The sequence below is a fragment of the Medicago truncatula genome, chromosome 6 (assembly GCF_003473485.1).
Source record: "Medicago truncatula cultivar Jemalong A17 chromosome 6, MtrunA17r5.0-ANR, whole genome shotgun sequence".
In the NCBI taxonomy this organism is placed as follows: Eukaryota; Viridiplantae; Streptophyta; class Magnoliopsida; order Fabales; family Fabaceae; genus Medicago; species Medicago truncatula.
Window position 1 is genome coordinate 15,624,326 of NC_053047.1, and position 27,984 is coordinate 15,652,309.

The following is a 27,984-nucleotide window of genomic DNA, read 5'->3' on the forward strand; positions in this document are numbered from 1 at the left end:
CCATAAATTTTAATTACCAAAGAGTAAAAAAAAAAAAAAAACAACTCCAAGAAGATAAAAAAAGATGTTATCAACTTGGCAAAAGAATTTATAGATCTATAATGTCAAGAAACAAAGTTCAATGTAAATAGCTGACATTACCAACCATAACAACATATGTAATGTTGTAGAGTCATTATGGTTTGAAGTGAACCAAACTGAATTATCACAACAATTCCATAAAACCGAACTATTAATGGTTTGTTCCAACTTAACTGATATAAAGGTTCAGTGAACCGGTTTTATGGATTCGAATGGAACATAAACACCAAACTATACTTTCTTGAACCAACATGATTCTTTGAGAACCAAGCTCTACATAATTGCTATTATTAACTGATAATTAGGATTGTTAAAAAAACTAAATTGAATATAAAAAAAAATCAAAAAACAGAACCACACTGTTAAACCAAACTGCACCAAAAACAACTGAAGTGAACCAAACTGCTTTAGTTCAACTCGTAAACTGTCGGCCACAATTTGGTTTTTTTAACAACCCTAATTATAACGACAAAAATAAAAGAAGTTGAGGGTTCAATCTTTACTTCCAGCACAGTACTAACAATTACTAGCTGTAACATTAACCATAACATTGACCGTTTCAAATGAAATAAACAAAAATAAAGGCTATATAGTCAATGTGCAAGCTTTGCTTAAATTCTAGTAGGTTACATGTTGCAAAAGTAGTATAGCTTATGACTGATGAGATCAAGGAAATCATTATACAACAAATTATAAATATTAGCAGGTAACATATTGCAAAAGACGGACTCAAAGAAATCCTTATACAACAATTCGGTATGTAACATATATGCCTGCAGTCTCACTGTGCCGGATTATCCGGCAAACTTGTCCACGCTTCAGTCCATAATATTTCGCAACAGGATCCGTCACCAGCATTCTAGGTAGCTGTGAAGCAGCCCATAAATATTAGTTATGATGAATCGTAGCAGAAGTTTGTTGTAGAGTATTATAAATGCAAATAAGAGACAATATATGCATACAATACTAAAACATCTATAAGATAAAGAATGAAGAAGTTAATACTAACAATTACAAAGCTAAACTTTCACTATGCTTAAATGAATAATGTCCAAACATAGTAGATACATTGTTAGTTTAATCTAGAAAAGGATCAGCTTTTCTGTTAATGCCGATGTTAACAACTGTAATAGAATGCTGTGTTGTTTTAGAAAGATCACACACGCTGAATTATTCTATCTGTTGTGTTCCATCTAACATCAAATGCTCTAATTCAATTGGATTGCAGAATTTAGCATTTCATTTTGATTAATTTTTTGTGCCCGTCATTTTTATGCCATGTTCTTGCATGCATTGTTCAATCCAAGATGCATGTAAATAGAATTTCAATGAGTTTAATGTGAGCTGAATTTCTGAATGGAAAGATTTTCTTATTATACAGAGGCTAGTTTCCAATTCAGGTATCAAGGCATTACAATGCAGAATTAGTATCTTAACTAACAAGCATATCAAAAGGTCTCATCTACATATAAGAAGTTCTCGTCAATACGAAAATTAGATGTACACAACTTTAAAATAAAAAAGTATAGAACACTGACCTGAGTTTCTTTGACAGTGTATGTCGAGAGCAAGTCTTTCTTCTCAGCATTGGTGAGCACTTGATGTTCCGGCACCAGCACATGCTCTATTACGTTCACCAGAAGTTCATCCTCCTACACCACCAGCAGTTACATCAAACCATTAACGACAACCTACCAACACACATGAAGAAATATATTCTATATATTTGTTTATCTATCGTCCATCTATTCTAACAAAACATTTGCTTATACTATGCAATCGCGCACGGGATCTTTAGTAATCCACCTATTCGTAGTTTATCCATTCAAAAAAAGTCTTTCACTAGTCACAGCACAATTTTACACCTCTGTTTCCTGTCAATTTCTATACATTCATATAACGTTGCAAGGGATCTTCATGATTAATATTAAATAATGTAAGAACCACTACATGAGAAGTGTTACCTTATAATTTAGGTTAAATGAATCACAAGTTTGATCTTTAATATTGCAAGGCTTGACAATTTACTATCTGGTTTTACGAAATTGCAAAATTATCTTTTAAATTGAAAAATTATTTACACTCTTCTTCAAAGAATGATTATTTTTGTGACATGAACTAATTTGACTATAAGTTTCAATTGAAGGATGCTTTTCCTATTTGATAAATTCAAAAGACTATATTGCTCGATACTTATAATGTCAATTCATAAATTTAGACGACTAAATTGCTCGATAACAATTTAGCTTCCAGCTCAACAACTCTTGAGTACCCTATTTTAACAGCTATCTAGCTAGGTAGTAATTTACGGGTTAGAAGAAAGGGATAAATGATTACCAGAAATGCTTCAATGCGAACTTCAGAGAAAAGGTTCAGCTCGGATCGTGCTTTGGATTTGAGTTCATTCTGAACAACAATGATAGCTCTATAGACCCCCTCAGTGAGAATTAAATCTTTGATAGTTTTAATAGTGCTGACACCGAGTTTGGCATCATCACGAAAGAACACATAGATTTTGTCCGAAGGATCGTCTTTATTAGTTGTTTGAATAGTAAGGTCTTTTCTGTTCATGTTTTCGCCGAACTTTGCTTTGAGCTCTTGTTTGGACATGTTTACCTCGGAGTCTAGGACACGGTAGTTTCTGTCTCTTAACATTTGAAAAACTGTTCTACGGATTCTGTAAAGTTTTGTTACCTCTTCCTCCGAAAGCCCCATCGTTGCGTCCGGTGGCACAGCTTAAATAAAAATCTTCGGGGTGCAAAAATAAACTAGAAAGCATAAATCAATAACATATATCATTTTGTGTCTAAAATTTAAGTTGTAATATAAATACAAAGATGATCATGAAATCAATTCAATAAGCACAAAAATCAATTCATTTTGCAACAGAAAAGTATAGGATTCTCTGCAGTCGTCAAAATCCCCATTTCACACAGCACCACATCGGTGACTATCGGATCGAGATCAAGCTGTGTAGATTTCAAGGTCAGGATTTTAGTTTTGAAAAATTAAAAAATCTGCTTGAAATCTGCATCGTCCGAATCTATCCAATGGTCACCAACACCGACATGGGGACTTTGAATAAGGGATTTTGGCAACTGCGGGGATTCCAGCAATTCATACAAGGCATCAACAGTAAGTAAGGTGTGTTATTTTCTCCACTAGGATAGTCTATTTCACCCCAAAAAACAATTCAATTGATAGTCTCATAGGCAGAAATCAGTTGGTAGCTGCAGGGACACATCTGATGTGTTGTGGAGCGGGTTTGAACTCGTGATTCCCCACTTTTCCACACTTAGGGTGTGTTTGATTGAGGGTTTCGAAGGGAAAGGGATGGAGGGTTTACTTTTTAAACTACAGACACAATAAAATGTTTAATTTTTTTTAAAATAACATTATAAATGATCATATAATGGTTCAATCACAGTTAATTTATTTTAAAATAACATTTTATATTGTCCGTAATTTAAAAAAAGTAAACTCTCTTCTCTCTTTCCATCGTAAACCCTCAATCCAAACACACCCTTAGACTTAGTTTGAAAGATGTTTTTGGAAGACTAAATCTATATTTTAAAATAGTTTTAAATATGATTTTAATCCCTGCAACAACAGTACTTCTTGGTGCAACTACAGCACTTCTTGGTTTTAGTCTTTGTAACTTCTTTTGTTTGGTTTCCGACCCTGAAAATTCAAAATATATTGCTTTTAGTCCCTGCCATCATTCGTAACCCAACAAAATAACGCCATGTGGCCCAGTAAGCTTATGGTAGGAACTAAAAGCAACACATTTTGAATTTGTAGAGACTGAAGCCAAACAAAATAAACTTATTGGAACTAAAACCAAAACGCATTATACAAACAGGGATTCAGGGACGGACTTATTCAAGGGCTATGTGTGGCTAAAGCCACACATCAACTTCCCAATTATTTTGACTAATGAAGTGTACAATCAGGGAGAATTTGAAATTTTAATACATTGAGCTACTATTTTAGTCCCACATATATCAAATATTTACATCCACCCCGCGGGGATTAAAAGATTATTTTTACCTATAATAAAAAACGGTTTCATCTACCGAGGCAACTACAGAGATTAATCTCATCTGACATCCATTTTGGGAGCTGACATCTCCCAATCATCATATAATACTTCAATCACGTTATTTGATTTTAAGAAACATGTTATGATATCCGTAATTTAAAAGATAAAAGTCATACACACCACTCCAAAACCCTTCATCCAAACATAACCTTAAGGTGTGTGATTCTCTCAGCTAGATTATTTGACCCAAAAATATAACCAACAGCAACAAATCAAATCAATTCAATTTCAGTGAAGTAAATGATAAAAAGTAAATTGAACAAATGAATTAAATTGAATCGAAGTGGAGAGAGAAAAATTGCAGTGGAGAAGAAAAAACAAGGTCACAGATTTGCAGTGGAGAAAAACTTACTGTTGCTTGAGGAAACGGAAACGGCGGAACGGAGATGGTTGGAGGTGTGAGAGCGGCGGGAGAGTTGGTGGTGAGATGTTGTTGGAGGCAGCAGGGGGTTTTGTAAGCGAGGGTTTATGTTTGAGGGTTTTTACGTTCTACCGTTAAATTGAAATATTATAGTTTTGACTAATTGATAAATGTTATTTACGAGTTTCATTTTGACCCCTTAATTGATAAATGTTCTATTTTGGTCTCATAAATAAATTAAGAGATCAAATATGTAATTTCACCTTCTTTTGTTTTTATTAAATTTCATTTAAGTTATTTAGTTATAATAAGTTGGTTTTTTTAAGTTGTTTTCGACTTTTTCTTAAAAAAAAAGTTTTTTTTCAACTTTTATACCACATACGTCTTCTTTAAGTAATTTAATTGTAATAAGTTAATTATTTGTAATTGTTGTATTAGTTTAAGTTATTTAAGTGTAACTTTTCAACATAGAATAACATAAATTTTTAAGATTTGAAATTCATCGAATTGTTATGATTAAATAATTTAAAAGACCTAAATGATACGAATAAAACTTAAAAGATAACATTGTTACAATTAAATAACTTCAAAACCTAAAAGGTACGGAAAAACGTAAGGATTAATTTGTTACAATGAAATAACTTCTTTGTTATACTTCATCCTTTTTTTCAATAAAAATTAAAAATATTAAGTCGTTTATTTTTAAAGTTAAATTAGCTTACTTAAATCAGCAGTCTTCGCAAACTTAACTCAATTGATATAGACAATGCATAAAATATGCAAAGTCCGGGGTTCGAACCTCGGTCACGACAAAAAAAAAAAAAAAAAAAAAAAAAACTTACTTAAATCAGCATTGAAGATAATCAAACCTTAAGACCTTAAAGAAGAGTATACTCTCAGGTCTCAAGCCAATACCACTATACCAACCTAGGTTAGTTAAAGTGTATGCCGTTGGGTTGCGAAGAGAGTCATAACATATCTCAAATCTCAACGAACGCTTACACATGTATATTTACGTATCATCCATCATTCTCTTATCAATTAAGTCCAATTTCATTAATTGAAATTGAAAAATTATTACTATTGAAAAAAAAAAATTATACTAACATTGAATTTTTGTTTTTGACAAACAAAAATGAGATATATTACCATAAAGGGAGGGCTCTACTCTTTAGCACAAGATGTGCAAAGAAGAGCAAAGCAAAATACAACAAAGTATCCTGAATATATACAAAAAAGACAGTCAACCAATGCCTAAACAGACAAGAGGTTGTTGTCACCACATATGATACCAAAAAGAAAACAAACATTTTTAGCTTTTAGCCACTATAGATAAGTAATTTTGATTTTTCCCAGAAGCTGCATAATTGTTTTAGCATCGTTAGCGAACAGTTTGTGATTCCTTTTGTTCCATATCACCCAAGCACTACAAAGCCAAATTAATTGCAAGAATGATCGGCGGGGTTTAAAGCTTCTGAAGAGTGCGAACTGAATAAAAGGATCCATTATATGTTGAGGATCCACTTAATACACACCAATCCAAGTTTTGATATGTTGCCATAGCTCACCGAAAGTGGGACAATGAATTAAGAGATGGTCTGCTGATTCATTGTAACCACATCCGGTCACACACAATTGAGAATCAAATGAAATGATGTCGCGGCGAACCAAATTATCCTTTGTAGGTTACCTATTGCGAAGAAGATGCCATGCACAAATTTTAACCTTCAGAGGAACATTTTTGTGCCAACAGTGGTAGCTGCAACAATGGTATTATGCATCACCTGTCTCATGAGCATTTGATACACACTACATATTGCCAAACATTTGTAACAATATCCTGCAAGGTAACATTAGAAAGCAAAGTCCTACACTCCCTTACTAAATCTTTCTCCCACGCCAACAACCGCTGACACCGACCTCGGGCTTCCCCCCAACCCAAGGAATACATCTCCGCCACTATCATATCCTTGTTAATAGATAAATCAAAAAGCCTCCTAAACCTCTCCCTAAATGGATCTACCCCCACCTAACAGTCAGACAAAAAAAAAAAAAGGTATTTAAACCATTACGAATTTTTGTCTGAATGCTCTCCTCAAACCAACTTCCTCCCTTGACACCAAACCCCTCACGAATTTTCACAATCACCCTCCACCAGGCATATCCATCCCACCCCCTTCTTTAATTCGACCCCTCTCCTCGCCATAACGAGCAACAACACCTTATACCACAAACCCTCTCTATCCACTAGACACCTCCAACACCATTTACCTAATAGAGCAATATTAAATTCCTAACATATTATTTTAGAGAAGTGCATTAGGGCATAAACACAGTGATGGAAACAAAGGTACCAAAAATTAATTTTAGGCACAACATAAAAAAAAAAAAATATGGGAACCAAAGCAAAAAATGGGGTTGGATTTGATATTTTTTTTAAAAAAAAAAAAATTTCTCATCCCACGCTCTACATTTTCATATGTTTTAACATTCGGTTTTACCCGTTAACTGACGGATTGGGATGATTATGAGAATTTCAAAAATTTCGCCCTCGTGAGCTTAACTCAGTTGATAGAGATAATGCATAATATATACAAGGTTCAGGATTCGAACCCCCATCACCACTAAAAAAAATTTCATGACTTTTTAATCTTTTAGATTTGATCAACTCGAAGATGTAAAATGTAATTTTTAGACTTTTTTTTACACCTACGAATTGGTCAATCCATATGTAAAATATAAACTTCAAAATTTTCAATATTTTTTACGCCTATGGATTGACCAAATGAAATATTCAAAGTTTGTAAAGTTGTACTTCTCAAACCATGGTTGAGATAAAAAAAATACCAAGTTATAATATTTTTTTTTAAGGAATGTGATAATATATAGGACCAGGTCCCTTTTCAAAAAATATATAGGACCAGGTCAAACTTGCTTTGCTCCCAATTAAATTAAAAAGAGTCATTCAGCTTATACATCTCTTGTAAAAATGCAAAGAATAAATTAACATAGCAAACAAAACTAAGAGGAATGTCAAAAGCAGGAAGATCACCTTGTTAAAAGGAAAACAAGCCTTTATTTCTATAAACATGTTGAGCACTCATTTAAACATTTTACATATAATACACACTTCAGTCAGTAAGACCGAACTCAACTGACAAATTGACAATGTTGATATTGCTAGGTTGGACACCTTCACTCAGGTTCGCAATTGAAACCTTGCAGTTGTATGCGTAGGTTTCAGATGTTGCTTGTCATTTTGACTCCGGACCAAAAAAACATACACACCTTAATCACACAAGTACATACATATATATAGGACACAGCCATTCAAACATTTGAACCTAAATCCTATTGGGAAGACACAAAAAATGAAACTATTTCCACTTCAAAAGTAGAAGTGGAAAATAAAATAAAACAAAATAAAGAAAAAAAGAATCTATATTTAGTGGTTGGCAATCTGTGTGTTAGAAGTTGCAGCAGCTATAACTGATGCTCCTTGATATTGATATTCTGGAAACACTAAATCTCCTTTACAAATCCCTGCACATAAGGTATAATAGGAATCTATATTAGGAGCATATTTTTATTTTCTTTTATAAATGATCTATAAACAAAGTAAAATAATTCTGAGAAATGAACTCCAGCTAATTCTGAGAAATCGAAAAATGTGATTTCAATTCATATAAGCTATTGGTGCAACTGGTAAAGTTGTTGTCATGTGACTAAAGGTCACAGGTTCAAGTCCTGGAAATAGCTTCTTGTGTAAAAAATAGGGTAAGGCTGTGTATAATACACCAAAACTGGTGGGACCCCTTCGTAGACCCTGTGTATGCGGGAGCTACGCATACACAGGGGTTAAGATTCTCAGCAAGACGGTGTTAAAATATGTGAGAATAGTTCACTCAGCTTATGGGAACTTTGGTTTTTACCGCGAAAACTCACGTCCACAAGAATCTCAATCGTAGTTTCTATAATATCAGTCATATTACTTTCAAATGCGAGAAAAAGTAGCCCGACTCATATCCAAACATGTGCTCAAACATGCAAGATATGCTTGTGTATGGTATAACTCTCACCTGTTCAAATTAAGCAGTTACTTCCAACTTATTAAACTTGAAATGGCTTCTTCATTTTCAATCTCTGCATTAGTGAATGTTAGGGCTCGCTGTAGCTTCCTAGGTGAGAATGCCTCAACTTCAACGATATATGTCGCAGTCACGGGTCTGTGATCCGATATTTTGAGCTCGGTCCGTCTGTAATTCAGTAATCTCATTCCCTTGCCATATGAAAGAACACGATCACACCTGAAACGAAAATTCATCAACACCTCTAACTCTTACACCTGGAGGTTAGATTGAAGCACACAAAGTAGTTAAAACATTTTCATCAGTTTGCATCATCCTAATCGTGGAATAGAATTGCATGTCCATAAAAGCAAATACCACATGTCACTTTCAGGGACTAAAGTGAGTACTTGATCTAAAACATGTCATTTTACTTTTAGATTTGTATTGTAAGCACATAAAGTGCAGGCGGCATGATGATTAACTCAGATATTACCGAGAACTTTTAAAACATGAAATGTGGTACCTTAGAAACCAGATAACTAAAAATAAAAGCATAGGATTCGAAAACATGGAAGAAAAGCTGGAGGTTAAACAAAAGCATACCATGCTGGTGTACGCTTTGAAGCCTTGGGATCGTCTCCATAGTACTTGTCTGAATTAACCTCATATTTATACGTTGGTGGAAAGTTTAATGCCCCTTCTGACCATCCTCCAAATGCACCGTGTTTTAGTTCTCGCATCAGCTGTAAAATATTAGTTTACTAATCAGCTAGATGACCTTAATATTTGAGTTCATATTTTGAAGTTGTTGCTTTTCACATTTCACAACTCATCAAACTAAATTGAATAATTACTTGTAAGCATAGTTATCCAACTCGGTCCAGTTAGGAACCATACCATAAACAAGTCTAACAATGACATGGATAGAGATACCACCGGTTTTCTAAACTACATTAAATGTGTGTGCAGCAAGGATATATTGTTAAATATAACATGAAAATGTTCCGCTTTAAGAAGAAAATGCTTGTGTAAAATATGCTGGTTCATATTTATGACAGTATAAAATGCTATTATTTTAATTGAAACAAAGTTCCTTTACTCAACTATTTTCAAAACAGAAACCACCGACTCGATTTACATTTTCCACTCCATACATACCACATAACTTATCGTCGTTTTAAATGACTCATTTATTCATGTTGACCTGTCTCAGATTGTTATTTCAATCTGGAACAACTCAACAATTCTTCAATCCAATGAGTGTAAAGAATGCATTCCAAAATGATATGGTCAAACCAAATCTGCTCGATAAGCAATAACTACATATCTCAAACTATAGTTCAAGTAATCCACATAATTAAAAGTACTAATAGCTTGTTAAATTAAGAGCATTTGAATGAAAGCGCATGTTTGAAGAAGCTTTTACTAGTTGCTCCTCGAGAACAAGAGATAAAAAATTAAAGCCTATGATAGCTTGAACTCAATCAGGTCGAAAACAGTACATTCAATAGTTTCGTTGGTACCTGATCTTTTTCAAGCAATTTTGACCACTGCTTTTTCGAGATAAGAGCTTTTGCTTCCACATTTGATAAGTTGATACGGTAATTCAAATCACCCAACCAAATTATTCTTCTGCAAATAAATTAAAATTGATTACGAAATTGTAAAAACATAACATAACAGAAACAAAAGAATTAAGCTGTACGGTGAAGAAACAAAAAACATGTATGTGAGTGCATGACGCAAACATTCAATGTGTAAAACTGTTCAACAGTTCTAAAGAATATGTAAAATAAGAAGACAGTTTGTTATGGTTATTAAGGCTTGCACTCACTCGTGATCAAGGATTCCTTTAGGAAGTCCAATAATAGAAGGGGAATGAAAATGTGTTCTGCGAAGGATCTCATGAACATCAGAATTTCGTTTAAGTTCGTCTCCTTCCTTTTCACCAGACGTAAGGTGGGTGCATATAAAACAAAAAAGTGTCTGATATATCGACATGCTGACAGATACCGATCCCTGGAAAATTGAAAAAGTTGTTATGAGCTCGTGCAATGTTAATATTGATATTTCCCCCACTTAAAATCTTTTGATTAAAATATGATAAATTGAAATATAAAGACGGTCCAATTTTATGAATGATGCCAGGAAAACACGGTATAGTAGATGGAAAAATAAATAAATAAAACACCAAGCATAAATATTGAGGGGAAAAAGTAATAGTCTAAGGAGAGGGAAAATACTTTGTTACCGATGTAGCCCATAATGCCGACGCCTACAGTTGAAACCTTCAAATTATGAATATGTTTACGTAAGCTCCGACGAACCCATACGGTGATGAAAATTCCGACCATTTGCTTGCTAACAATCCTTACATACGGAGATCTTCTTTTCCGCTTCATTAAAGCTTCAAGGTCAATTTCAGGAAGCAAACCCATTCCCGGCATGCCATCCATTATTGACTTGAAAGAATTATATGTTTTGAATGATTTTAACGACTTAAAGGATTTGAATGATTTAAAAGAAGTTGGTCTGTCCAATACTCTCTGAGAGAGCAGATGTAGCGGAGGCTCCGGCCAGCTCAAACCAATCCTTTCAGATCCACTAAGCATTCTGGTTAGTGTCTTGGCCTTTTGGGAAATTGATGCATCCATGTTTTCTGGTGGACTTTGCGGCCAATCAAACCTCTTCGGAAAAGAAAACTGTCTTCTATAATCAATCTTAACCGGTTCACTAGTGTTGACACTGGCACTATCTGCAACGTCGGAAGCCAATAAACTTGTATTCATGTTGTCGCCTGTAGTACTTTCATCACAAATAATCTGTTCTTCATCCAAAGGATGGACTTCCTCGCCAATGTCACTATCACTTTCGAATAATATTTCTTCTTCTATATCAGGGTCATCTTCCGATGGCTTAAATTTTGACGGAGATGGAGGGTCACTGAAGCATTTTGTCTTCGTTACTGAAGGTCGAACTCTATTAAGTGCCTCCCGAATAATATTCTCCCATTTTGGAACCGGACGAGTATCTTCAGAACCAAAAATATTACCAGCGTTTAAGGGTACAATCTCTTGAAGACTGCGAAGGAAAAGCATCATTTTCATCAAACAAACCGGAAAATCTATATATGCATGATATAGAACTTTGAGAAGTATGCTCGGCAATTACCAGTGAAGAACTTACCCGAGGACATAGATGTCAGCTGGTTCATTGACACCAAGCCATTCATCAATATCTAGATCATCAGGTGGAAGTCTTCCTCCAACATTCCATGTTCCGACACATACCCTAGAAGTCAGATAAACACCATAATCAAGATACGAGACGCTTCGACTATACAACCATATTAACTGTGTTCTTCGCGCTTGTTATATAAACATGACGAGAGTAGTGTCTCACCTCAGTTCCTTTGTGTTTATGTACTGAGATCTATAAGTTGACGACTTCTGTTTCCTTAACTTTGGAACAAAGTCTATAATTCAAAAGGAAATTTAAGCAATTATAGAGAAAAACATTGGAGAAATTGAACAAAATATAAATCAGAGATTCATGTATTGAAAATGTCACCATTTGATTCAGACGGAGCTTCAAAACCTCTGTTGTCCATAAACCTTGACTTTCTTCCCCACACTGCAAACATCACACACCAAACTCAAATTGAGACTACACAACCAATTCCAAATGACAAGATTTATAAACACAGCCTATAATTCACAGGATCAATCTCAACTCTCAGTTCTCGAATCATTTGATAATTGCAAAATACACCCTAATTCTCGATTTTTGAAACTAGTATCCAAGTACGACCCTATTGATAAAAACAACTTGTGATCAGACTTTACTTACCTCCTAGCTTAAAACAGAATAGTTCAGGGGAAAGGGTCATTTCCCCTGAGATACTATTGGTGAAATAAAAAAGAGTGAATACCCATACTATTTGCGCATAAAATTATAGGACTGTAGCAATCTAGTCCTCACATTATCGTCATTAAGTGGGTAATATCAAGGACGATTTTGAAACTAAGTGAATAATGTCAGAACCAACACTGCTTGGCTCAATGGGGTAACCTCCCCTAGGACTGAGGGATCAACCTGGTTCTCCCAGAACCCACTTGGGTTGGTCTGGTGGTGTTGGCTTGGGACCTGGAAGTGTGCTCCTCCTCCGGGTCTCAGGTTCGATTCTCCCGGTGTCAATTTGGGTGGTCTAATTTAGCTTCTTCAAACAAAAAAAAATGTTGCTCCCAGGTTCGATTCCCATAAAGCTAAAAAAATGTGTTTGCCAACCTTTACTTGGTCCCCAGGTGAGCAAAGATTAGTCTTACGTTGTCAGCATGGGGACACTCCGTGTGTAGCCGGTGATGGTCCGAATCAAAAAAAGCGAATAATGTCAAGGATGTACTCCCTCCAATCTCACATATAACAAAGATTCTTTTTTCAGGTTCATTGAATATAACAAAGATTCTTTTTTCAGGTTCATTGAATAATTGATGTATTTGGTCGTAAACCAGATATATTAACTATTCATTACTTATGTATGAGATTGGAGGGAGTCGTTGATGACAGATCCAGACAAAGGGCCGAACTTGATTAACATTTTGCAAATTCAGGGATCATTTTGAAATATTATAATCTGGAGGACTAGGTTGATACAGCTCAACAATTTCAACCACCAACTTTGAATATTTACTAAAAAAATAACTTTCCAAATTTAATCAAATTAGCAAAGTTAACAATAACCCATTTCCCAAATCATCAAAATAGAATCTTTCAACAACAAAAAATTCAGCAAAATAGAATCATTGATGGATGAGTCACTAACCTTCATGTTCATCATCATCTTCATCATCATCTTCATCAAACTCATCATCATCTTCAGGGTCAGCACTATAATCAGATTCATTGCTACCAATATTAAGCCATTTACGCATCACCACTCTTGCCCAAAAAAGCTGTATTTGTGAGCAACAACACAATTCAGCCCAATTTCTCTGCAATTTTCTTCTCCTTTCCATCATCAAGAAACCCAAAACAACCAAAAAAAAAAAACAACAAATGTATAAACAAAGAAACATCATAAATAAAAGTGTACCTGTTGATTGTTCTGTGACCTTTCCTTCATCACTGTTGAAAATTTGCATGAAAATTTAACAAAGTTTATTGTGAATAAAAAAAAAAAACAGTGATTTGGAACAAAACTGTAAAGTGGGACAAAGATTGAGAATTTGAGAGATAGCAACAGAACAATGATAGTTGAAGCTGGAAAAATAAATGTTCTGTTTTTTTTATTTTTGTAAAGATTGAGGTTTTGACTGAGGAATTTAATTCACTTTTTATAAAGGTTTTGGAAGAATAAAAAATATGAGTTATTAAAGTATATAACTTTTTATAATTAAGAATTAAGACTGATTAATTTACTATTAGTTAAAGAAAATGGGTTGACAAGAAATTTAGGTTAATTTTTTATGATAAATGTTATGTGGACTTCAAAATTGATGTGAACACACTATTTATATAAGATTTGTATAAGATGCCTTTTTTTTTTTTTTAACGATACATTAAATATATAAATTTTTATAAAAATTTACTGTCTAAAGTTTTTAAAAAATACTACACGTTAGCATTTCTCTTTATTTTTACAGATAAATGATACAGAAAATATCTTCAAATTCAAAAAATATTTATAAAGTTGTGTTATTTTTTTTTTTTTTACCACTAAACCAAATCCTTAAAAATTTTATAAGATATTATTTTTATTTTACTTTTAGTAACATAAAAAATTGTGGTGTATTTTTATAAGTCAAATTTTTAATGTTAAAATACCTCACATTTTATAGACAAGAAGAAAGAATTGTTAGCTTAGAAAAATAATGGTGTGGTCCAGTTTCAGCTTTTTTAAGTGCTTTCATATACGGTTGTGAATGTATTCAACTTTTACTTAATTTTTTTAGGACTTTTTTGTGTGTGGAATATTCTAGCTAAAACTCATGTTAGATCTTTTTTTTTTATAGGTTAGTAAGAAGGATGTGAATTCAACTTTCGTTGTTAATATGAGGACATTTAGTTAAGGGAAATGCTAACCGGTGCCTTCGGGGAACTGATTAAAGATATGAAAAAAGAAAATATATAATAGTTAATGCTTACCCAACTCTAATGTACTTGTGGGACCCAACTTATCTAAAATTTTATAACAAAAAAAATTGTTGTGAACACCAAATAATCTCAATTAGATACATCAAAAGGTTGTTCAATTACGTCTCGTATATTATTACAGGTATCTACAATATTCGATGCATGAAGTGAAGTATAATTTTTTTAGGGAAAGTGGAGTATAACTTGAGGTTTGAATTATGCAAGTGGGTAAATTATTTGGAGTTTTCTTTTCTTTTTTTACAAACATTATTGAGTTTATTTTGGTACATTGTGTGAAATGAAACCCTTAAGAAAGTGCGGTTGGTGTAGTACAAAAAACATATCTAGAGATAGTACTTTTTGGAAGCACATTTCAATGTCTTGTGAAAGGTCCTACATAGTAGACTTTCTTGCAAAAATTCTCAAATTTAGATATTTTTACTTTCCCACTTGTTCTATTGACATGAGATCACTAGAGTCTAGGGTATTGACATAGTCGAACATGGGAAGGGATTCTCTCCTGTGATTGGAGAGTCCAGTAAGATCTTCACCATTTAATTTTTTTTATTGCAAGTATTTATAATTATTAAAAAGGTAATTAAAAGTTTAGATTTTCACTGCAGAGCATCCAGTGAAATTCTCACTGGAGAGGATCCAAATCGGTCGAACACTAAATATGAACATTTCAATTTAAAGCATTGTAATCATGTTTTTTTTTTAAAAAAGTTGAATTAATCGACCTAAATTATTGTTAGATATAATCAAATTTAAAATCTTGAGTAGGAGCACACTCATGGTGTTAACTCATTTAACTAGAATCAAATATGAATAGTATTAAAACTTATGAAATTTGATATTTGACAATCGTCTCAAATTGTCCTACATGATTTAGTGGTTTTTAGTTGGATTTTAATTAACTACGTAGAGTGTGCTAGACAGTGTGTTGTTATCATATATCTAATTATTAATTCGTATTTATTTTATCTTCAAATTAAAATAATTTAATAATATTCATGCATATAATTTTCTTTAATAACTCAAGAGCGTTTAAATGAGATGCACGAGTCTCTTTTATCTTAACTAAGGTCATATAGGTTTGAATCCAACCTTGAACGTACAACATCGTTAAAACTCTTAGGGAGACTTTACTGTCCATTTAGGTCTTATAAGACTTGAGGGCTTAATCTTCACACTTGCATGTGTGGAGGATACCCCGTTTATGTTAAAAAAATATTTTCTTGAATAAAAATCCCATAAATAATTAAATTTTATAAAATATATATCAAAACTTTTAACTGTTTTTATCTTTTTCTATTTCTGGCTTCAAACTATTTGGTGTGAGCATTATGTTTGAATAGGATGAGAAAGAGTGGTGTGTACGTCCAACCAATCATTGTTAACTAACCCTATCTTATGGGCTATGGTATAGCTTGTCAATATCAATGTATAAATAAAACATTTATTTTTAATTTTTGAAGAAAAATATATTTAAATTATATTAACAGCAACAAACCAAGTTTTGCCTCTCAAGCTTCAACACAATTATTTGTTTATAGTGAGATTCACTCTAGGTATAACACTGCTTTTAATATAGAAGATTAAAGTTTGCACCTAAGCCAATTGTTTAAGACCTTAATTAGTGGTTGAGATTCACTCTAGGCACCAAACTTACTTTACTTCATATTTTTTATTCTCCAAATAAAAAGGAAATCAACTTTTAGTATATGAGAAACAAACATATGTTGGGGATTGGGACAAAATGTTTAAACCAACTACTCAATTAAGATCACTCTTAATGAAAAACAAAGAATATATAGTATAATCACATGTTTCACACTTTACCACCATGATATAAGAAAGAATAAAAATGGAAAATTATGAACATGTACGTAAGGAGCAACTAAACGCACTATAGTTCCTTTTTTTAACTAACTTCCAACAAAACAACCATTGTATAATCCACCAATAAGGTAAGTGAAAGCATAATGCATAATATAAGTCTATTGGTGTAATGACAAAAGGTTACAATACAATATTTGTTGAAATCTTCTATATTCTCATTTTGTATAAGCTAATCTTACGTAGAATCTGACTGGTTAAAAAAATGTCTGTTAAAATTGTTAAGTGTGACTTAAAATCTCATAATACGTAAAATGAAAGGTTTTAGAAAAGCCAGGCACACAATGTGTTTTTGGAAGATTTTTTATTATGCTTCATGCGCAAGGCGCGTGTCCCGTTGTGAGTTATGTGGTAGGCATGTACAGTCATGTGCTATGCGAGCGACACGAGTTTTTGACCTCTATTTGAGTTTTTTTCTCACAATGTTTTTGTGTAATTTCATGGAATTAAAAGATGAGACTCTTGGGATATCTTGTTGATGTCTTTTGAGGAGAGATTTTAAGAGTACGAAACTGTTGTTAATTATTGGATTCGAAAATGCATTGAAAAGTGTATCACCGAAAAAATTATCTGGTTTAGTCATGAGCATAAACGTATCGCGACACTTCTTAAGATTATGAATGACAAACTATCAACCACGTCACCTTAGGATAAAACATTACAATTTACTACACCTTGTAGAAAATCAATCAAGAATTACACCTTTAAATATGCTTATTATATTGCCACTCAAATACGGTATGTATACCATTCAAAATCGAAAGACACAAAAAAATATTAGAAAAAAAGAACAACTCGTTAACAAAAGTCAAAGGAAGTGGAGAAGAAAAAGAATCGTGAATCCTTTTTCGATGTGCCAAATAAATTATATGAACTCTCTATTTATAGAGAACATTAACAACTGATCCACGAAAAACTTGGGTAACAATAACTCCACGGACCAGGCCAAATAACAAGAACTCCACTATGTTTTAAACTTTGGATCATGTTATCCGGTACCCTAGGACACAGGTTGGAAACCCAAAAAAGAAAGTATTAAGTTGAAAATGACACTTTTTATGCTTTTAAAAGATTGACTATACAACTTGAAATAAAATATTATTATAATTTGTTCCTTAACCAAGACACTGATTAACATTTTCCTAAGACTTTTAGTATATGAGAAGCAAAAATATGTTGGGGATTGGGACAAGAGGTTGAAACCAACTATTCAATTAAGATCACTCTTAATTGAAAAACAAAGCATATATAAAACCACATGTTTCACACTTAACCACCAAGATGATATAATAAAGAATAAAAATGCAAAATCGTGATCATGTACGTAAGGAGCAACTAAACGCACTATCATTAGCTTCCAACATAACAACCATTGTATAATCCACCAATAAGGTGAGTTAAATCAAAATAAGTGAAAGCACAATTCATAGTATATAAGTCAATTGGTGTAAAGACAAGATTACAATACAATGTTGAAATCTCCTAGAATCTCATTTTGTATAAGCAAATCTTTAGTAGAATCTGATTGTTTAATGAAAAATGTATTAAAAAATTGTTGAGTGTGTCCAAAAATTATTATGTGTTAGGCGTGTCTAGTCAGGTGTCATCCGCGTGACACGAGTTTTTGACTTCTATTTAAGCTTTTTCTCATTTTTTTGTGTAATCGCATTTAATAAAAAAAGTGATTCGTTGAAATTGGTTGACGCCTTTTGGAAGGAGATTCTAAATTAGAAAACACCTTGAGAGTTAAAATTATTGAGGGATTGTAAGAGGGAAACAAATATATAAATTTAGTGGATATTCTTGGAGAACATTGAGAGCTAAATTTTTTGATGATTTTTTATAGCGAAAAAAGAGTTTAAAAAGGGTACAAATTATGTTTGTTCTTGGAGAGTTTATTGAAACTTATTTCTTGTAACTCTTTACAATGACTCCTTGATAATGGATTAAGGAGCTGCTTTATCCCCCATACCTAAGTCAATTTGGGTCGAACTGGATAATCTAATATATGTATGTATGTTTGTTCATCTACTCTCTTTTTTCTTTTTTTCTTTGTATTCTTGTTTTGACTGTAGATTTTCTTTACAATATAAGTTGCTAGATTAGATCAGTTGTTGTTGTTTGAGATTATTTAGCTATTAGTTGCCATAGATATTTGCTCCAAGAAAAAATGAAACAACAAAACTAAAATTAAATTAAGGATATGATGTGTTTTGAGAAGAAATATGAGAACTTCATCTCTATTTTAGTTACTAAATTTAGTGATAAGAAAATTAATCACAAATTTCTCATTTTTTATCTCAGATTTTAATCGTTAGTTTACATGGCAAACGTTATTTGGTAACAAAGGAGAAGCAAAAAACAAAGAGTGTGTTAGGTTATTATTGCTCAGACTAATTTGGAGTGTGGCGTAGTAGAGACTTGTTTATGTTTGAAGGTTCAAATACTTGAAACAAGGAATTCAAACTCTCCATTACTACATATCATAGGGTGTTTCCGGTGCAGTGTGGTTCGATTTTGAAATTAAGAGTCATCCAAACACCAAGATAAAAAAGAATATGAATTGGTTCAGTTCGGTTGACTTTTTAAATCAAATCCGAACTAAATCAAATCGAACAAATGTGGTTTGGGTTGGATCGGTTGTTGCGGTTTTTTACTAGACAATACAATTTTTTGTTTCGAACATTAAAATCAAGTTAAAAAACTAAAACACAACATATTTCTAACAATGTTTCCGACACATTTTTAATTTCATCCGACATCACAATTTCATTTTCACTAAACAATCTAGATCCAATAAAAAATGTGGACAATTAGGTAAGAAATGTAAAAGACTAAGATTTCATCATTCTTTAAAAGTTCAAATAGCACATAAATACATTTTTGAAATAAAAAGCAAAGAAGAAACTTAATAAAGAAAATACATTGCATTTTTTAAAAGTTTTCATTGAGTTTTTATGAGTTTGGTCTTGATACATATATTTAATTAGTGTTTTTCTTATGTTGCAATTTGGTTTGGTTCGGTTCGTATAATAAAAACTGCAAACTAAACCAAACCATGCAGTTGAGTAAAAGAAATGATTTGAATACATCAAAACCAAATGTGTTTTTTTTTTTTTTTTTTTTTTTTGCGGTTTTGGTTTGCGGTTTTTCTATTAGATTGATTCAACTTTGAACACCCCTACATATAGATACTATTTTATTTATTCCCGTCAACTTAATTTGGTTAGTAGGAACACACATAATATATGTCGGACCGTTTAACAAAAAAAAATACTAATTATTTTTTAATTACTTATTTCTCTCTTTTATAATCACATCAATAATTGTAAATGATAAATTTTATATTAGTTATGAAATAATTGTTAAGTTTTGTATGTTCAAATAATATTCCTCTTTTGTAAAAAAATAAATAATAATATTACTCTATAATATATGATAAAGAACAACTAATCTTGAAAGTCATTGCTTTTATATTAGTTATTTTTTTGTAATGCTTTTTAGATAATGCTTTTTTCTTCTCCAACAAAATCACATAACACTACCGACGTCTATTTTTTTTTAGAGGAACTCTATAATAGTTTCATTTTTTTAACTTAACAAGGGCTTTAAAATCAGTCATTAGCATCACTATATAACACTTTCAAAAACATTCAAGAAAAAAGTATTTCTATAACTGCGAATATTTTCTACAGCTAAATATGTGGGACCTTGAAGCATGTCCAGCAAAAGAATATGTATACAGTTTTCAAACTGCGGTGCAGACATTTGAACTTTGAAGCACATTGCTTCATTTACCGACCAAGATGCATTTAATGCACTTGAGAAACAATTGAAGCAAATAATCAGAAGTGGGGCTCATCCTCACTCAGAAAGAGATTTGAGGGAAAAATATTGAGAGTGCTACATGGGAATTAGAGGATAAGGTTTTCGTATCCGGGGTTGTTTTCTTCACGTAATTTTCGAGGGTGAAAATTCTTTTTAGTGGGGGAGAGTTGTTACAGTCCATTTTTCGTTAGATTTATTTTAATTATTTATTATGTGTGTTTATATGTTTTTATGTGTGATTAATTGTCTTTGTGTGTATTTTATTTGGGATTACTGAATTTCGGCTTAAGAATGGTATTTTAGTCATTTTTAGACTCAAGGGTATTTTGATCATTTGATGAGTAAGGGTAAAATAGTCATTTTATTTGGAAGGTTATTTTTAGTGTTTTAGGTGAGAATAATTATTTTTACTAAGTAACTAGTGAGTTGGGGTAATTATTTAGAGACGATAATTATTCATTATGTTGACGACTTAAGTGTGTAGTAACTTTGGTGAATTAGTTGGTAAGAATATTGAGTCCATTAAGACAATTAGGGATTTAAGCCCAATTATGTGTAGATTATACAAACACTACACTTGTGAGAAAATTAGGTCACTACATTCATTCATTCATTTCACAAAAACATTTTTAGAGAGAGGTAGGGAGAGAAAGTTGATCACTAGGAGCTAAACTGAAGTTAGAATTTGGATTCTTGAAGAACTACAGATAAGGGGGTGGTTTCTTTTCACTAATTAAGTCATAATCTATTATTTTCAATTATGAGTTTAAGTGCTTTTGTGATAATTGAGACTTTTTGTGGTTTTGAATGATGAAATTTGTGCTCCTAATTCATGTGAATTTGTGGGTATGATAAACTTCATGAAATTGTTGTGTTATGAGCTTAAACTTCATAGTTGTTGTTGTTAAGTTATTTTGAAGACTTTTGATTAATTGAGTGTAAATCATGAATTGATGAGTGATTGTTGATGAAACATGTTTGAATGTTTGTTTATGTTTGTGTGTTAATGGAGTTTGAATTGGTGTGGTTGTTTATGAAGTTTGAATGAAAAATGAGAAAATTGTGGGTGTTGGTGAAGAAATGAACATAAGGATGATTTTGGTGAAAATTGGTGTTATGATTCGATGTCTGTGGTTGTTTTGAATGCTTTTTGATGTTCATAAACTAGAGTACAAGTTTCGGGGTCGAATTTGTGGTCTAGGGGATCAAAATTGGGGATTTTGTGTGAAATATTGGAAGTTCCCGAGAGGGAACAACCAAAACAGGGTGACTGTTTTGGTGTAACTCGCGAGGCAAGCTGGAGCTCGTTGTGGCGAGTTGCACAGGACCAGAACCCTATGTTTTGGGTGTTCTGGGCATTTGGGGATCGATTCGAACTGTCCAAACTGATTCTTTTGATGTACTTAACTGTATTTGAGCTTTCTAAACCTTTGAAAACATCAATTGAGTTAGATTGAACTTAGTTTTGTGAATCGAATCATAGAATTTTTGAAAATGTTCAAGAACGTGAGATTTTCCAAAAGTTTATTTTCTCAAAGAAAAAGAGTAGGACTAGGTTTGTGTAATGTAGTTATGATTTATAAAAATATTTTGGATGATGTTAATTAAACTTAACTTGGTTTTACTTGAAAAATGAAATTATTTTGAAAAGTGTTAAAGTGAGACAAACTTTGTGAAATTTTGGAATTTCTCGGGATTGGTCTATGAAACGTATACGTATATGCTATTGCACTCATATGTGACTTGTGTATATACTCTGTTGAGGGGTTTGAACTTTTTCCTTTGATTTAGTTTTTTTTTTTAGCAATCCTTTGATTTAGTTGGAATAGTCGGGAAACGCTAATTTTCAAGAACTTGGACGAACTTTATAGGAATGAGTTTTCTTGAATTAATAACTTGCAATTTGCTTTATGTTCATGATGGTAGTATAGAATAAAAATGAATTGATGATGATTGGATGTCTAATATGTTGAATGTTAAGATTTGGACAATCGTCCGTCTTTGGTGTATAAGGTGAATTTTGGACTTTGTTGATTATTGAGTTGAATGTTGTTAATGTTAATAATGATGATGATGATGAATTATGTTGTCGAATTATTACGTGCAAAATGACGATGATATTGATGACGAATGCATACATGCAAAAATGAAGGTTGCGTCGCTAACCAATACCGCTCCTCCTTGCCGCTTCGAAACCCTTGACATGTCCCGTCCTCTATCCTCCGGTTGCGTCGCTTTCCTCCTGCATGACCTGACCATAGACCAATTTCCCCTATCCCCCAATTTCTGCCACCCTAGCTGGAACCCTTTCCACCTATTGTACCTCTCCGCCGGTGAAACACTCCGGCCTAGTTGTCCTAGGCGTGCCCTAGAGTCACCGCCACTCGCTCTCTCTGTTCTCTCTCATCTCCTTTTGCAAATTGTTAACAGGGCCGGCCTAATTATTATTCAAAGAAAATAATACGAATAAGTTTGATGATGTGTATATAAAATAAAATTCTGTCGAACGGTCATGCTTCAATTTGTCTAATGAATGTTTCTCATATAATTTCCAACAAAGCACATATACTATATGTATTCACATTATTCAAACACATGCATAACCACCTGTTCAGGTGGAAAGCTGAATTATATTAATCTGGCATCTAATGCATGCATGTGATGTTATATGTTCCACACAATTTTGACACGAAAGCTTATTTGTCATAATTGATAGATCTATGATTTTCCTTTTCTTTTTCCCCTTAATATATAGAGAGGATAATGCTTGTATTGTTAAGGTTCATGTATGTTCAATTTCCTCTTTTGTATTCTTCTATTGATAAATTGGTGGTATATATGTTAGACTAACAATTTTGTTTTTGAAAATAATATGTGTTAATGATTTTTTTTTTTTATCGTCGACCTTGATTTTTTTTTTTTTTTTATCTCTATATATAGAGAGAGAGATAAATATTTGTAAGATAAGGCAATCATAATTATAAATGGTGAAATATGTTTAAATTTTAGGTATAAAGATGTTATTTTAGTATTATTTATGCAATTTATTTTAATTTTTTTTTTTTATAAAACTTTATAGTATATGACATCCGCTCCCACTGGTCAATATTTATTTATTTTAATTTATACCTTTCTACAACCTTAATTTTAAATTTTAAGATATTATCAAAGTCTATTCAAATATTTGCCCGGTCACCTATTATAAGAGTAGGAAGTGGGTATAGAAAAGACGTCTTAGAAAAATCTCACATTAAATAAGATAAGATATACTTCAAAATATTTTTATATATGTGATAGAAAATCTTTACCCAATATCATTACTTGAAAGCAACTGTTAATTTGGATGCCTTACAAGTTCTAAGAGTTTATTTAGACTCCAACCCAAACCGCAAGGTATGTTGTGGTGTCAATTATTTATTTATTTTATTTAATCAAAGTTGTCAATTAGTTGGTTTCACAATTTGCATTAAAAAAAAAATGATATTTTTATTACAATTTTTTGATAAATTTCTCTCTCATACTTACATTATATTTTTATTTTCTCTCTCTCTCTCTCTATTGTTTTGGACCAATGAAAAGAGAGATAATAAAATTTATCATCAAAGTTATCTCAAATGGTTGTACGTATATCACTACTCTTAAAAAAATATCAATCATAGAAAATTCGATTCCATGAAATAGATAGCTGTACATAACATCCGACATAACATGAAAATATTCTTTACCATAGTTTTGATAGATTGCATGATATGAGGGAATTAAAATGTACAACACATTATATGGACCCAATTGTTGCTACCAAACAAGCAAACAACTCATTATAAGCATGATCACACAATATGCTTCATGTTGAGATGTGAAAATTTCACACACATTATTTCATGTCACCTCCATATTTATTTATCCAATTATTTTCCACTTATTAGATAGCTACATGCAATATTTATATAGTTCCTTTTAGGGGTGGAAAAAAATTTAAAAAACCGAACTGAACTGCTGAACTGAATCAGAAAAACCGAACTATTACTAACAGTTCTAAAATTGAAATGAAACAGTTCAGTTTGGAACAGTTTAACTCAATAACTAAAATTCGATTTCGTTTGTTTTTATTTTTTTCAACTATACCAATAATATCAATTTGGTTCAGTTCAAAATAGTTCAATTTGGTTTGAAACAATTCAGTTCAGTTTAAAATACAAACAGTTCAGTTATTTTAAACTTAATAAACAGTTTAGTTTAATTTGATTCAGTTTTCATCCTGAATTGAACCATGCACATCCCTAATCCTTTACAGTATGCTATGAAGATCTATGAGTACTTTTGATCAGCTTTTTTCTTTTTATATTGTCCCAAAATCCTAATTAAAAAGTGAACAAAGTGTTTCGGTCAGTTAGATTTTGTGAAGGTAGTAGATGTGGGTTCAGGTGTCATGTTGAAAGGATAGGGAATTTATTATATACTGTAACTTATTTGGTTTGTCTTGTCATGCATATAGAAGACATCCTCGTTATGGACCAAAATTTGATAAAGATTTGATATTCAAGCTTTTTTTATTTTATTTTTCTTTTAAAGATTCTAATTCAAGTTATATAGTCATCGTTAGGTGTTATGGATAATCTTATCAATTTGTTTTGTTATGGATAATACGACCAATTTATTTTGCGGTGGAATAGTTATATAAATTTGACGGTGGTTTTAATATAGTACCAGTAATATATCACTTATAGTGCGAGAGGCCATCGCTTTGTTACTACTAGTTCTGGAGACCCGTGGATAGGAGTCTCGTTGACAATGTTTGACATATGCATATACCAATGAAAGTGTCTTTGTTTATGTGGCGCCTTCTTCATAATCGACTTTCGACCCGAGCTAATCTGATGCGGAGAAACATACTTCACGATACTTTGTGCGCGGCCGGGTGTGAGGGTTTGGAAACAGCACAACACCTATTTTTATTATGCGGTACATCACTTACTTTATGGTCTTAAGTTTGGAAATGGTTAGGCTTATATTCGGTGCCTCCTTATGAGTTACGTGATCATCACCTTCAGTTCTCTTATATGACGGGACTTTCACGATGCACTCATTCATTCTTGCAAGGTATTTGGTTTGCATGCGTTTGGGTAATATATGGAAGGATCGAAATAACCACATCTTTAAAAATGAGGCTACACATCCGTCTGTTCTCATTGAAAAAGTCAAGTACATTCTTTTTTGTGGATGAAAGCAAAGCATATATCTTCTAATTATTGTTATTATGATTGGTGGACAAATCCACTCCTTTGTATGGGTGTTCACGAGTAATTTATTTTTACTGTTTTAGGGAGGTGTCTCTCATCATTTGCTACCTAGACTCTGTAAATATTTTCTGATGATTTGCTTTTTACATGGTTTATGCAGGATGTATCACCTATGTTGATAATATATTTCATTTTGGTTTGTGCAAAAAAAATATCACTTATTATATCATACTATGTTACGATTGACTACAAAATGCTATATTAAATAGACTAACCATATTTCAATATAACAATTGTCGAAAATTATATGTTTCAATGTAAAAAATCATATTATTTGCAAGAAACTTACCGTGAATTTTATTTTTGAGTCTTCTACCGACAATTCTCATTGCTCACAAAGCTTTTTTCAAAAGTTAAGCGGTAAAGTCTGAAAATGTCAAAAACAAGACGAATAAATATAGCTAGTGTTAACTTATGCCTTTTGGTTAAATGTTAAGAAACCTAAAAGAAGAAACATTTTTTAAAATTCTATGTATTTAAATGATTGAAAAGCTAAATATTAAATGCAATGTACACGTTTGAATACGTTTTTTTTTCTATATTTGTATCATTAACTTATGCTTTGAGGGCACAAATTAACATTTTCCATAAATATATAAATCTAGTAATAATTTGTTTTACCTTTCAGCTTCTATTCATTTTTACCAATAGACTTGTTTGGGTAACTGAATATATTAATATAAGCTTAATATTTTTAAAAAATGGAGAATTGAGAAATTATTACTAATTAAATTTTAGCACTGAAAACCGTTTTATAATTATACAAATTCAAATTTGTTCCTTGAAACTACGAACACATAATCTTTCTACTAAATTATACTACCAAAGAAAGAAGAATACAAATATAAAAATATACTTAATATACGAATATATCAAAAGAAGAATAAAAATAGCCAATTCTTAATCAACTTTGAAATGCATCTCAAAACAAAGCATTTTCTTAGTGAAAAATACAAAGTACTTAATTGGTTAATTGCTTTTGTTATAAACAATGGTAGAGCCCAATGAACTGAATATTGTTTCGATAGAATGGAAGAAGTAAGTATATCAAAGTATAAAATGAGACTTATATACTCTAAAAGTATTTTCTTAGGATTAATTAGATTCAATATTTAATATCTAATATGATATTAGAGTTTATCGATTATGACTATCTATAATTTATAGGTCAAACTGCACTTTTCGCCCCCTATGTTTTAAAATGTTGCAATTTTGGCCCCCTATTAAAAAAAATAGCAATTTTGGCCCCTTTCATCCAAAAATTGCTGAGAAGATGCCACATGTCCCAAAAAAAGGGCCATAATCGCAACTTTTTATAAAGATAAGGGGTCAAAAAGCATATTTCCCTTATGTTAGGATGTCAAAAGAGCATATTTCCCTAAACATAGGGGTCACTTTTGCCATTTTTTTAATAGGGGGCCAAAATTGCAATATTTTAAAACTTAGAGGGCGAAAAGTGGACTTTAGCCTAATTTATATACATGCATCAAATCTAATAACGTTGAGCATGAGAAGGTGTATTGACAAAAATCTAAGTCCGATATAAAAATGATATATTTTTGATAAAAGTTTATAAATAGCGACTCCTCTTATTTGATAAACCAGTTATGTAAGGATGAAGTAAACTCAATATTTTAAAAAAAACCAATATTATAACTTTCAAAATTAAGAATGGAAAAATATTCTGAAACATGAAAATCAATCAGCAAAGAGGATTATGTTAACTATGATGATGATGATAAGAATGAAGATAATTAATTCATACCTTCTCTTTAGATTCCAGTTGCAAAGAACGTAGTATTGTGTTAATTTCTTTTCTTGGTATGCTATGCCAATTTTCTTCTTTCATAGAGAACCTGAATTTGTGGCCACTCTTTTTTCTTGAGCCTCTTCTCTTATACAATTGAAATGGTTATTATTATTGTATTATTAGTTAATACAAAATTACGAAAACAATACATGATACACGTAGATTCAGATCCATGTCGGTATATACATACGTGTAAAGTTACAAGCTAGCTAGTGTCAAAAACTTTGCCACAGTTTAAGGGCACACTGTTTTATATAATTAATACTCTCTCTGTCGTAAATCGTAAGGAAAAAATCAAATCACATTTATTAAGAAAACTAAAATATATGAATTTGGAGTATAATTTTTGTATTTTCTTTGAAATAAGTATTATGGGATGATGTAAAAATAATTTTCATTGT

The 27,984-nt window shown here is 32.0% G+C and overlaps 2 protein-coding genes across 5 annotated transcripts; both read right to left on the minus strand.

Annotated features, from left to right (window-relative positions):
• Positions 1–579: 579 nt before the first annotated feature.
• On the minus strand, positions 580–4,683 carry LOC11442775 (DNA-directed RNA polymerases II and IV subunit 5A). 2 transcript variants are annotated; one of them, XM_024785407.2, is made up of 4 exons: positions 4,536–4,683; positions 2,419–2,849; positions 1,620–1,733; positions 580–948 (listed from the first exon to the last, which is right to left on the minus strand). In XM_024785407.2, the coding sequence occupies exons 2-4, from the start codon at positions 2,794–2,796 to the stop codon at positions 823–825; spliced, it is 618 nt and encodes a 205-aa protein (XP_024641175.1). In that variant the 5' UTR covers positions 2,797–2,849; positions 4,536–4,683; the 3' UTR covers positions 580–822. The 2 variants fall into 2 exon arrangements, with proteins under 2 accessions (XP_024641175.1, XP_003619118.1); XM_003619070.4 differs by having other exon boundaries at positions 2,419–2,829; positions 4,536–4,677.
• Positions 4,684–7,597: 2,914 nt separating this feature from the next.
• Positions 7,598–27,640, minus strand: LOC11446561 (type IV inositol polyphosphate 5-phosphatase 3). Of its 3 annotated transcripts, none has more exons than XM_003619071.4 (13): positions 27,539–27,640; positions 26,063–26,140; positions 13,707–13,738; positions 13,437–13,566; positions 12,185–12,247; positions 12,017–12,089; positions 11,801–11,905; positions 10,858–11,695; positions 10,449–10,633; positions 10,138–10,246; positions 9,218–9,357; positions 8,624–8,851; positions 7,598–8,087 (listed from the first exon to the last, which is right to left on the minus strand). In XM_003619071.4, exons 2-12 carry the CDS (start codon positions 26,100–26,102, stop codon positions 8,641–8,643), a joined length of 1,926 nt encoding a protein of 641 aa, XP_003619119.3. In that variant the 5' UTR covers positions 26,103–26,140; positions 27,539–27,640; the 3' UTR covers positions 7,598–8,087; positions 8,624–8,640. The 3 variants fall into 3 exon arrangements, with proteins under 3 accessions (XP_003619119.3, XP_039691168.1, XP_013452011.1); XM_039835234.1 differs by having other exon boundaries at positions 13,437–13,605; XM_013596557.3 differs by lacking the exons at positions 26,063–26,140; positions 27,539–27,640 and adding an exon at positions 22,640–22,688 and having other exon boundaries at positions 13,437–13,605.
• Positions 27,641–27,984: the final 344 nt, after the last annotated feature.

Bases quoted from the DNA above. Each gene is read 5' to 3' on its own strand.
- LOC11446561 (XM_039835234.1), bottom strand. From the start codon at position 26,102: ATGAGAATTGTCGGTAGAAGACTCAAAAATAAAATTCACG. The intron at 12,248-13,436 runs GTTAGTGACTCA...TGATGTTTGCAG, and splicing joins AGATGATGATGAACATGAAG to TGTGGGGAAGAAAGTCAAGG. The intron at 11,696-11,800 runs GTAAGTTCTTCA...TTTCCTTCGCAG, and splicing joins GCTGACATCTATGTCCTCGG to TCTTCAAGAGATTGTACCCT.
- LOC11442775 (XM_024785407.2), bottom strand. From the start codon at position 2,796: ATGGGGCTTTCGGAGGAAGAGGTAACAAAACTTTACAGAATCCGTAGA. The intron at 1,734-2,418 runs GTAATCATTTAT...CTGGTGGTGTAG, and splicing joins TTCGCATTGAAGCATTTCTG to GAGGATGAACTTCTGGTGAA. The intron at 949-1,619 runs GTCAGTGTTCTA...GCTGCTTCACAG, and splicing joins ACACTGTCAAAGAAACTCAG to CTACCTAGAATGCTGGTGAC.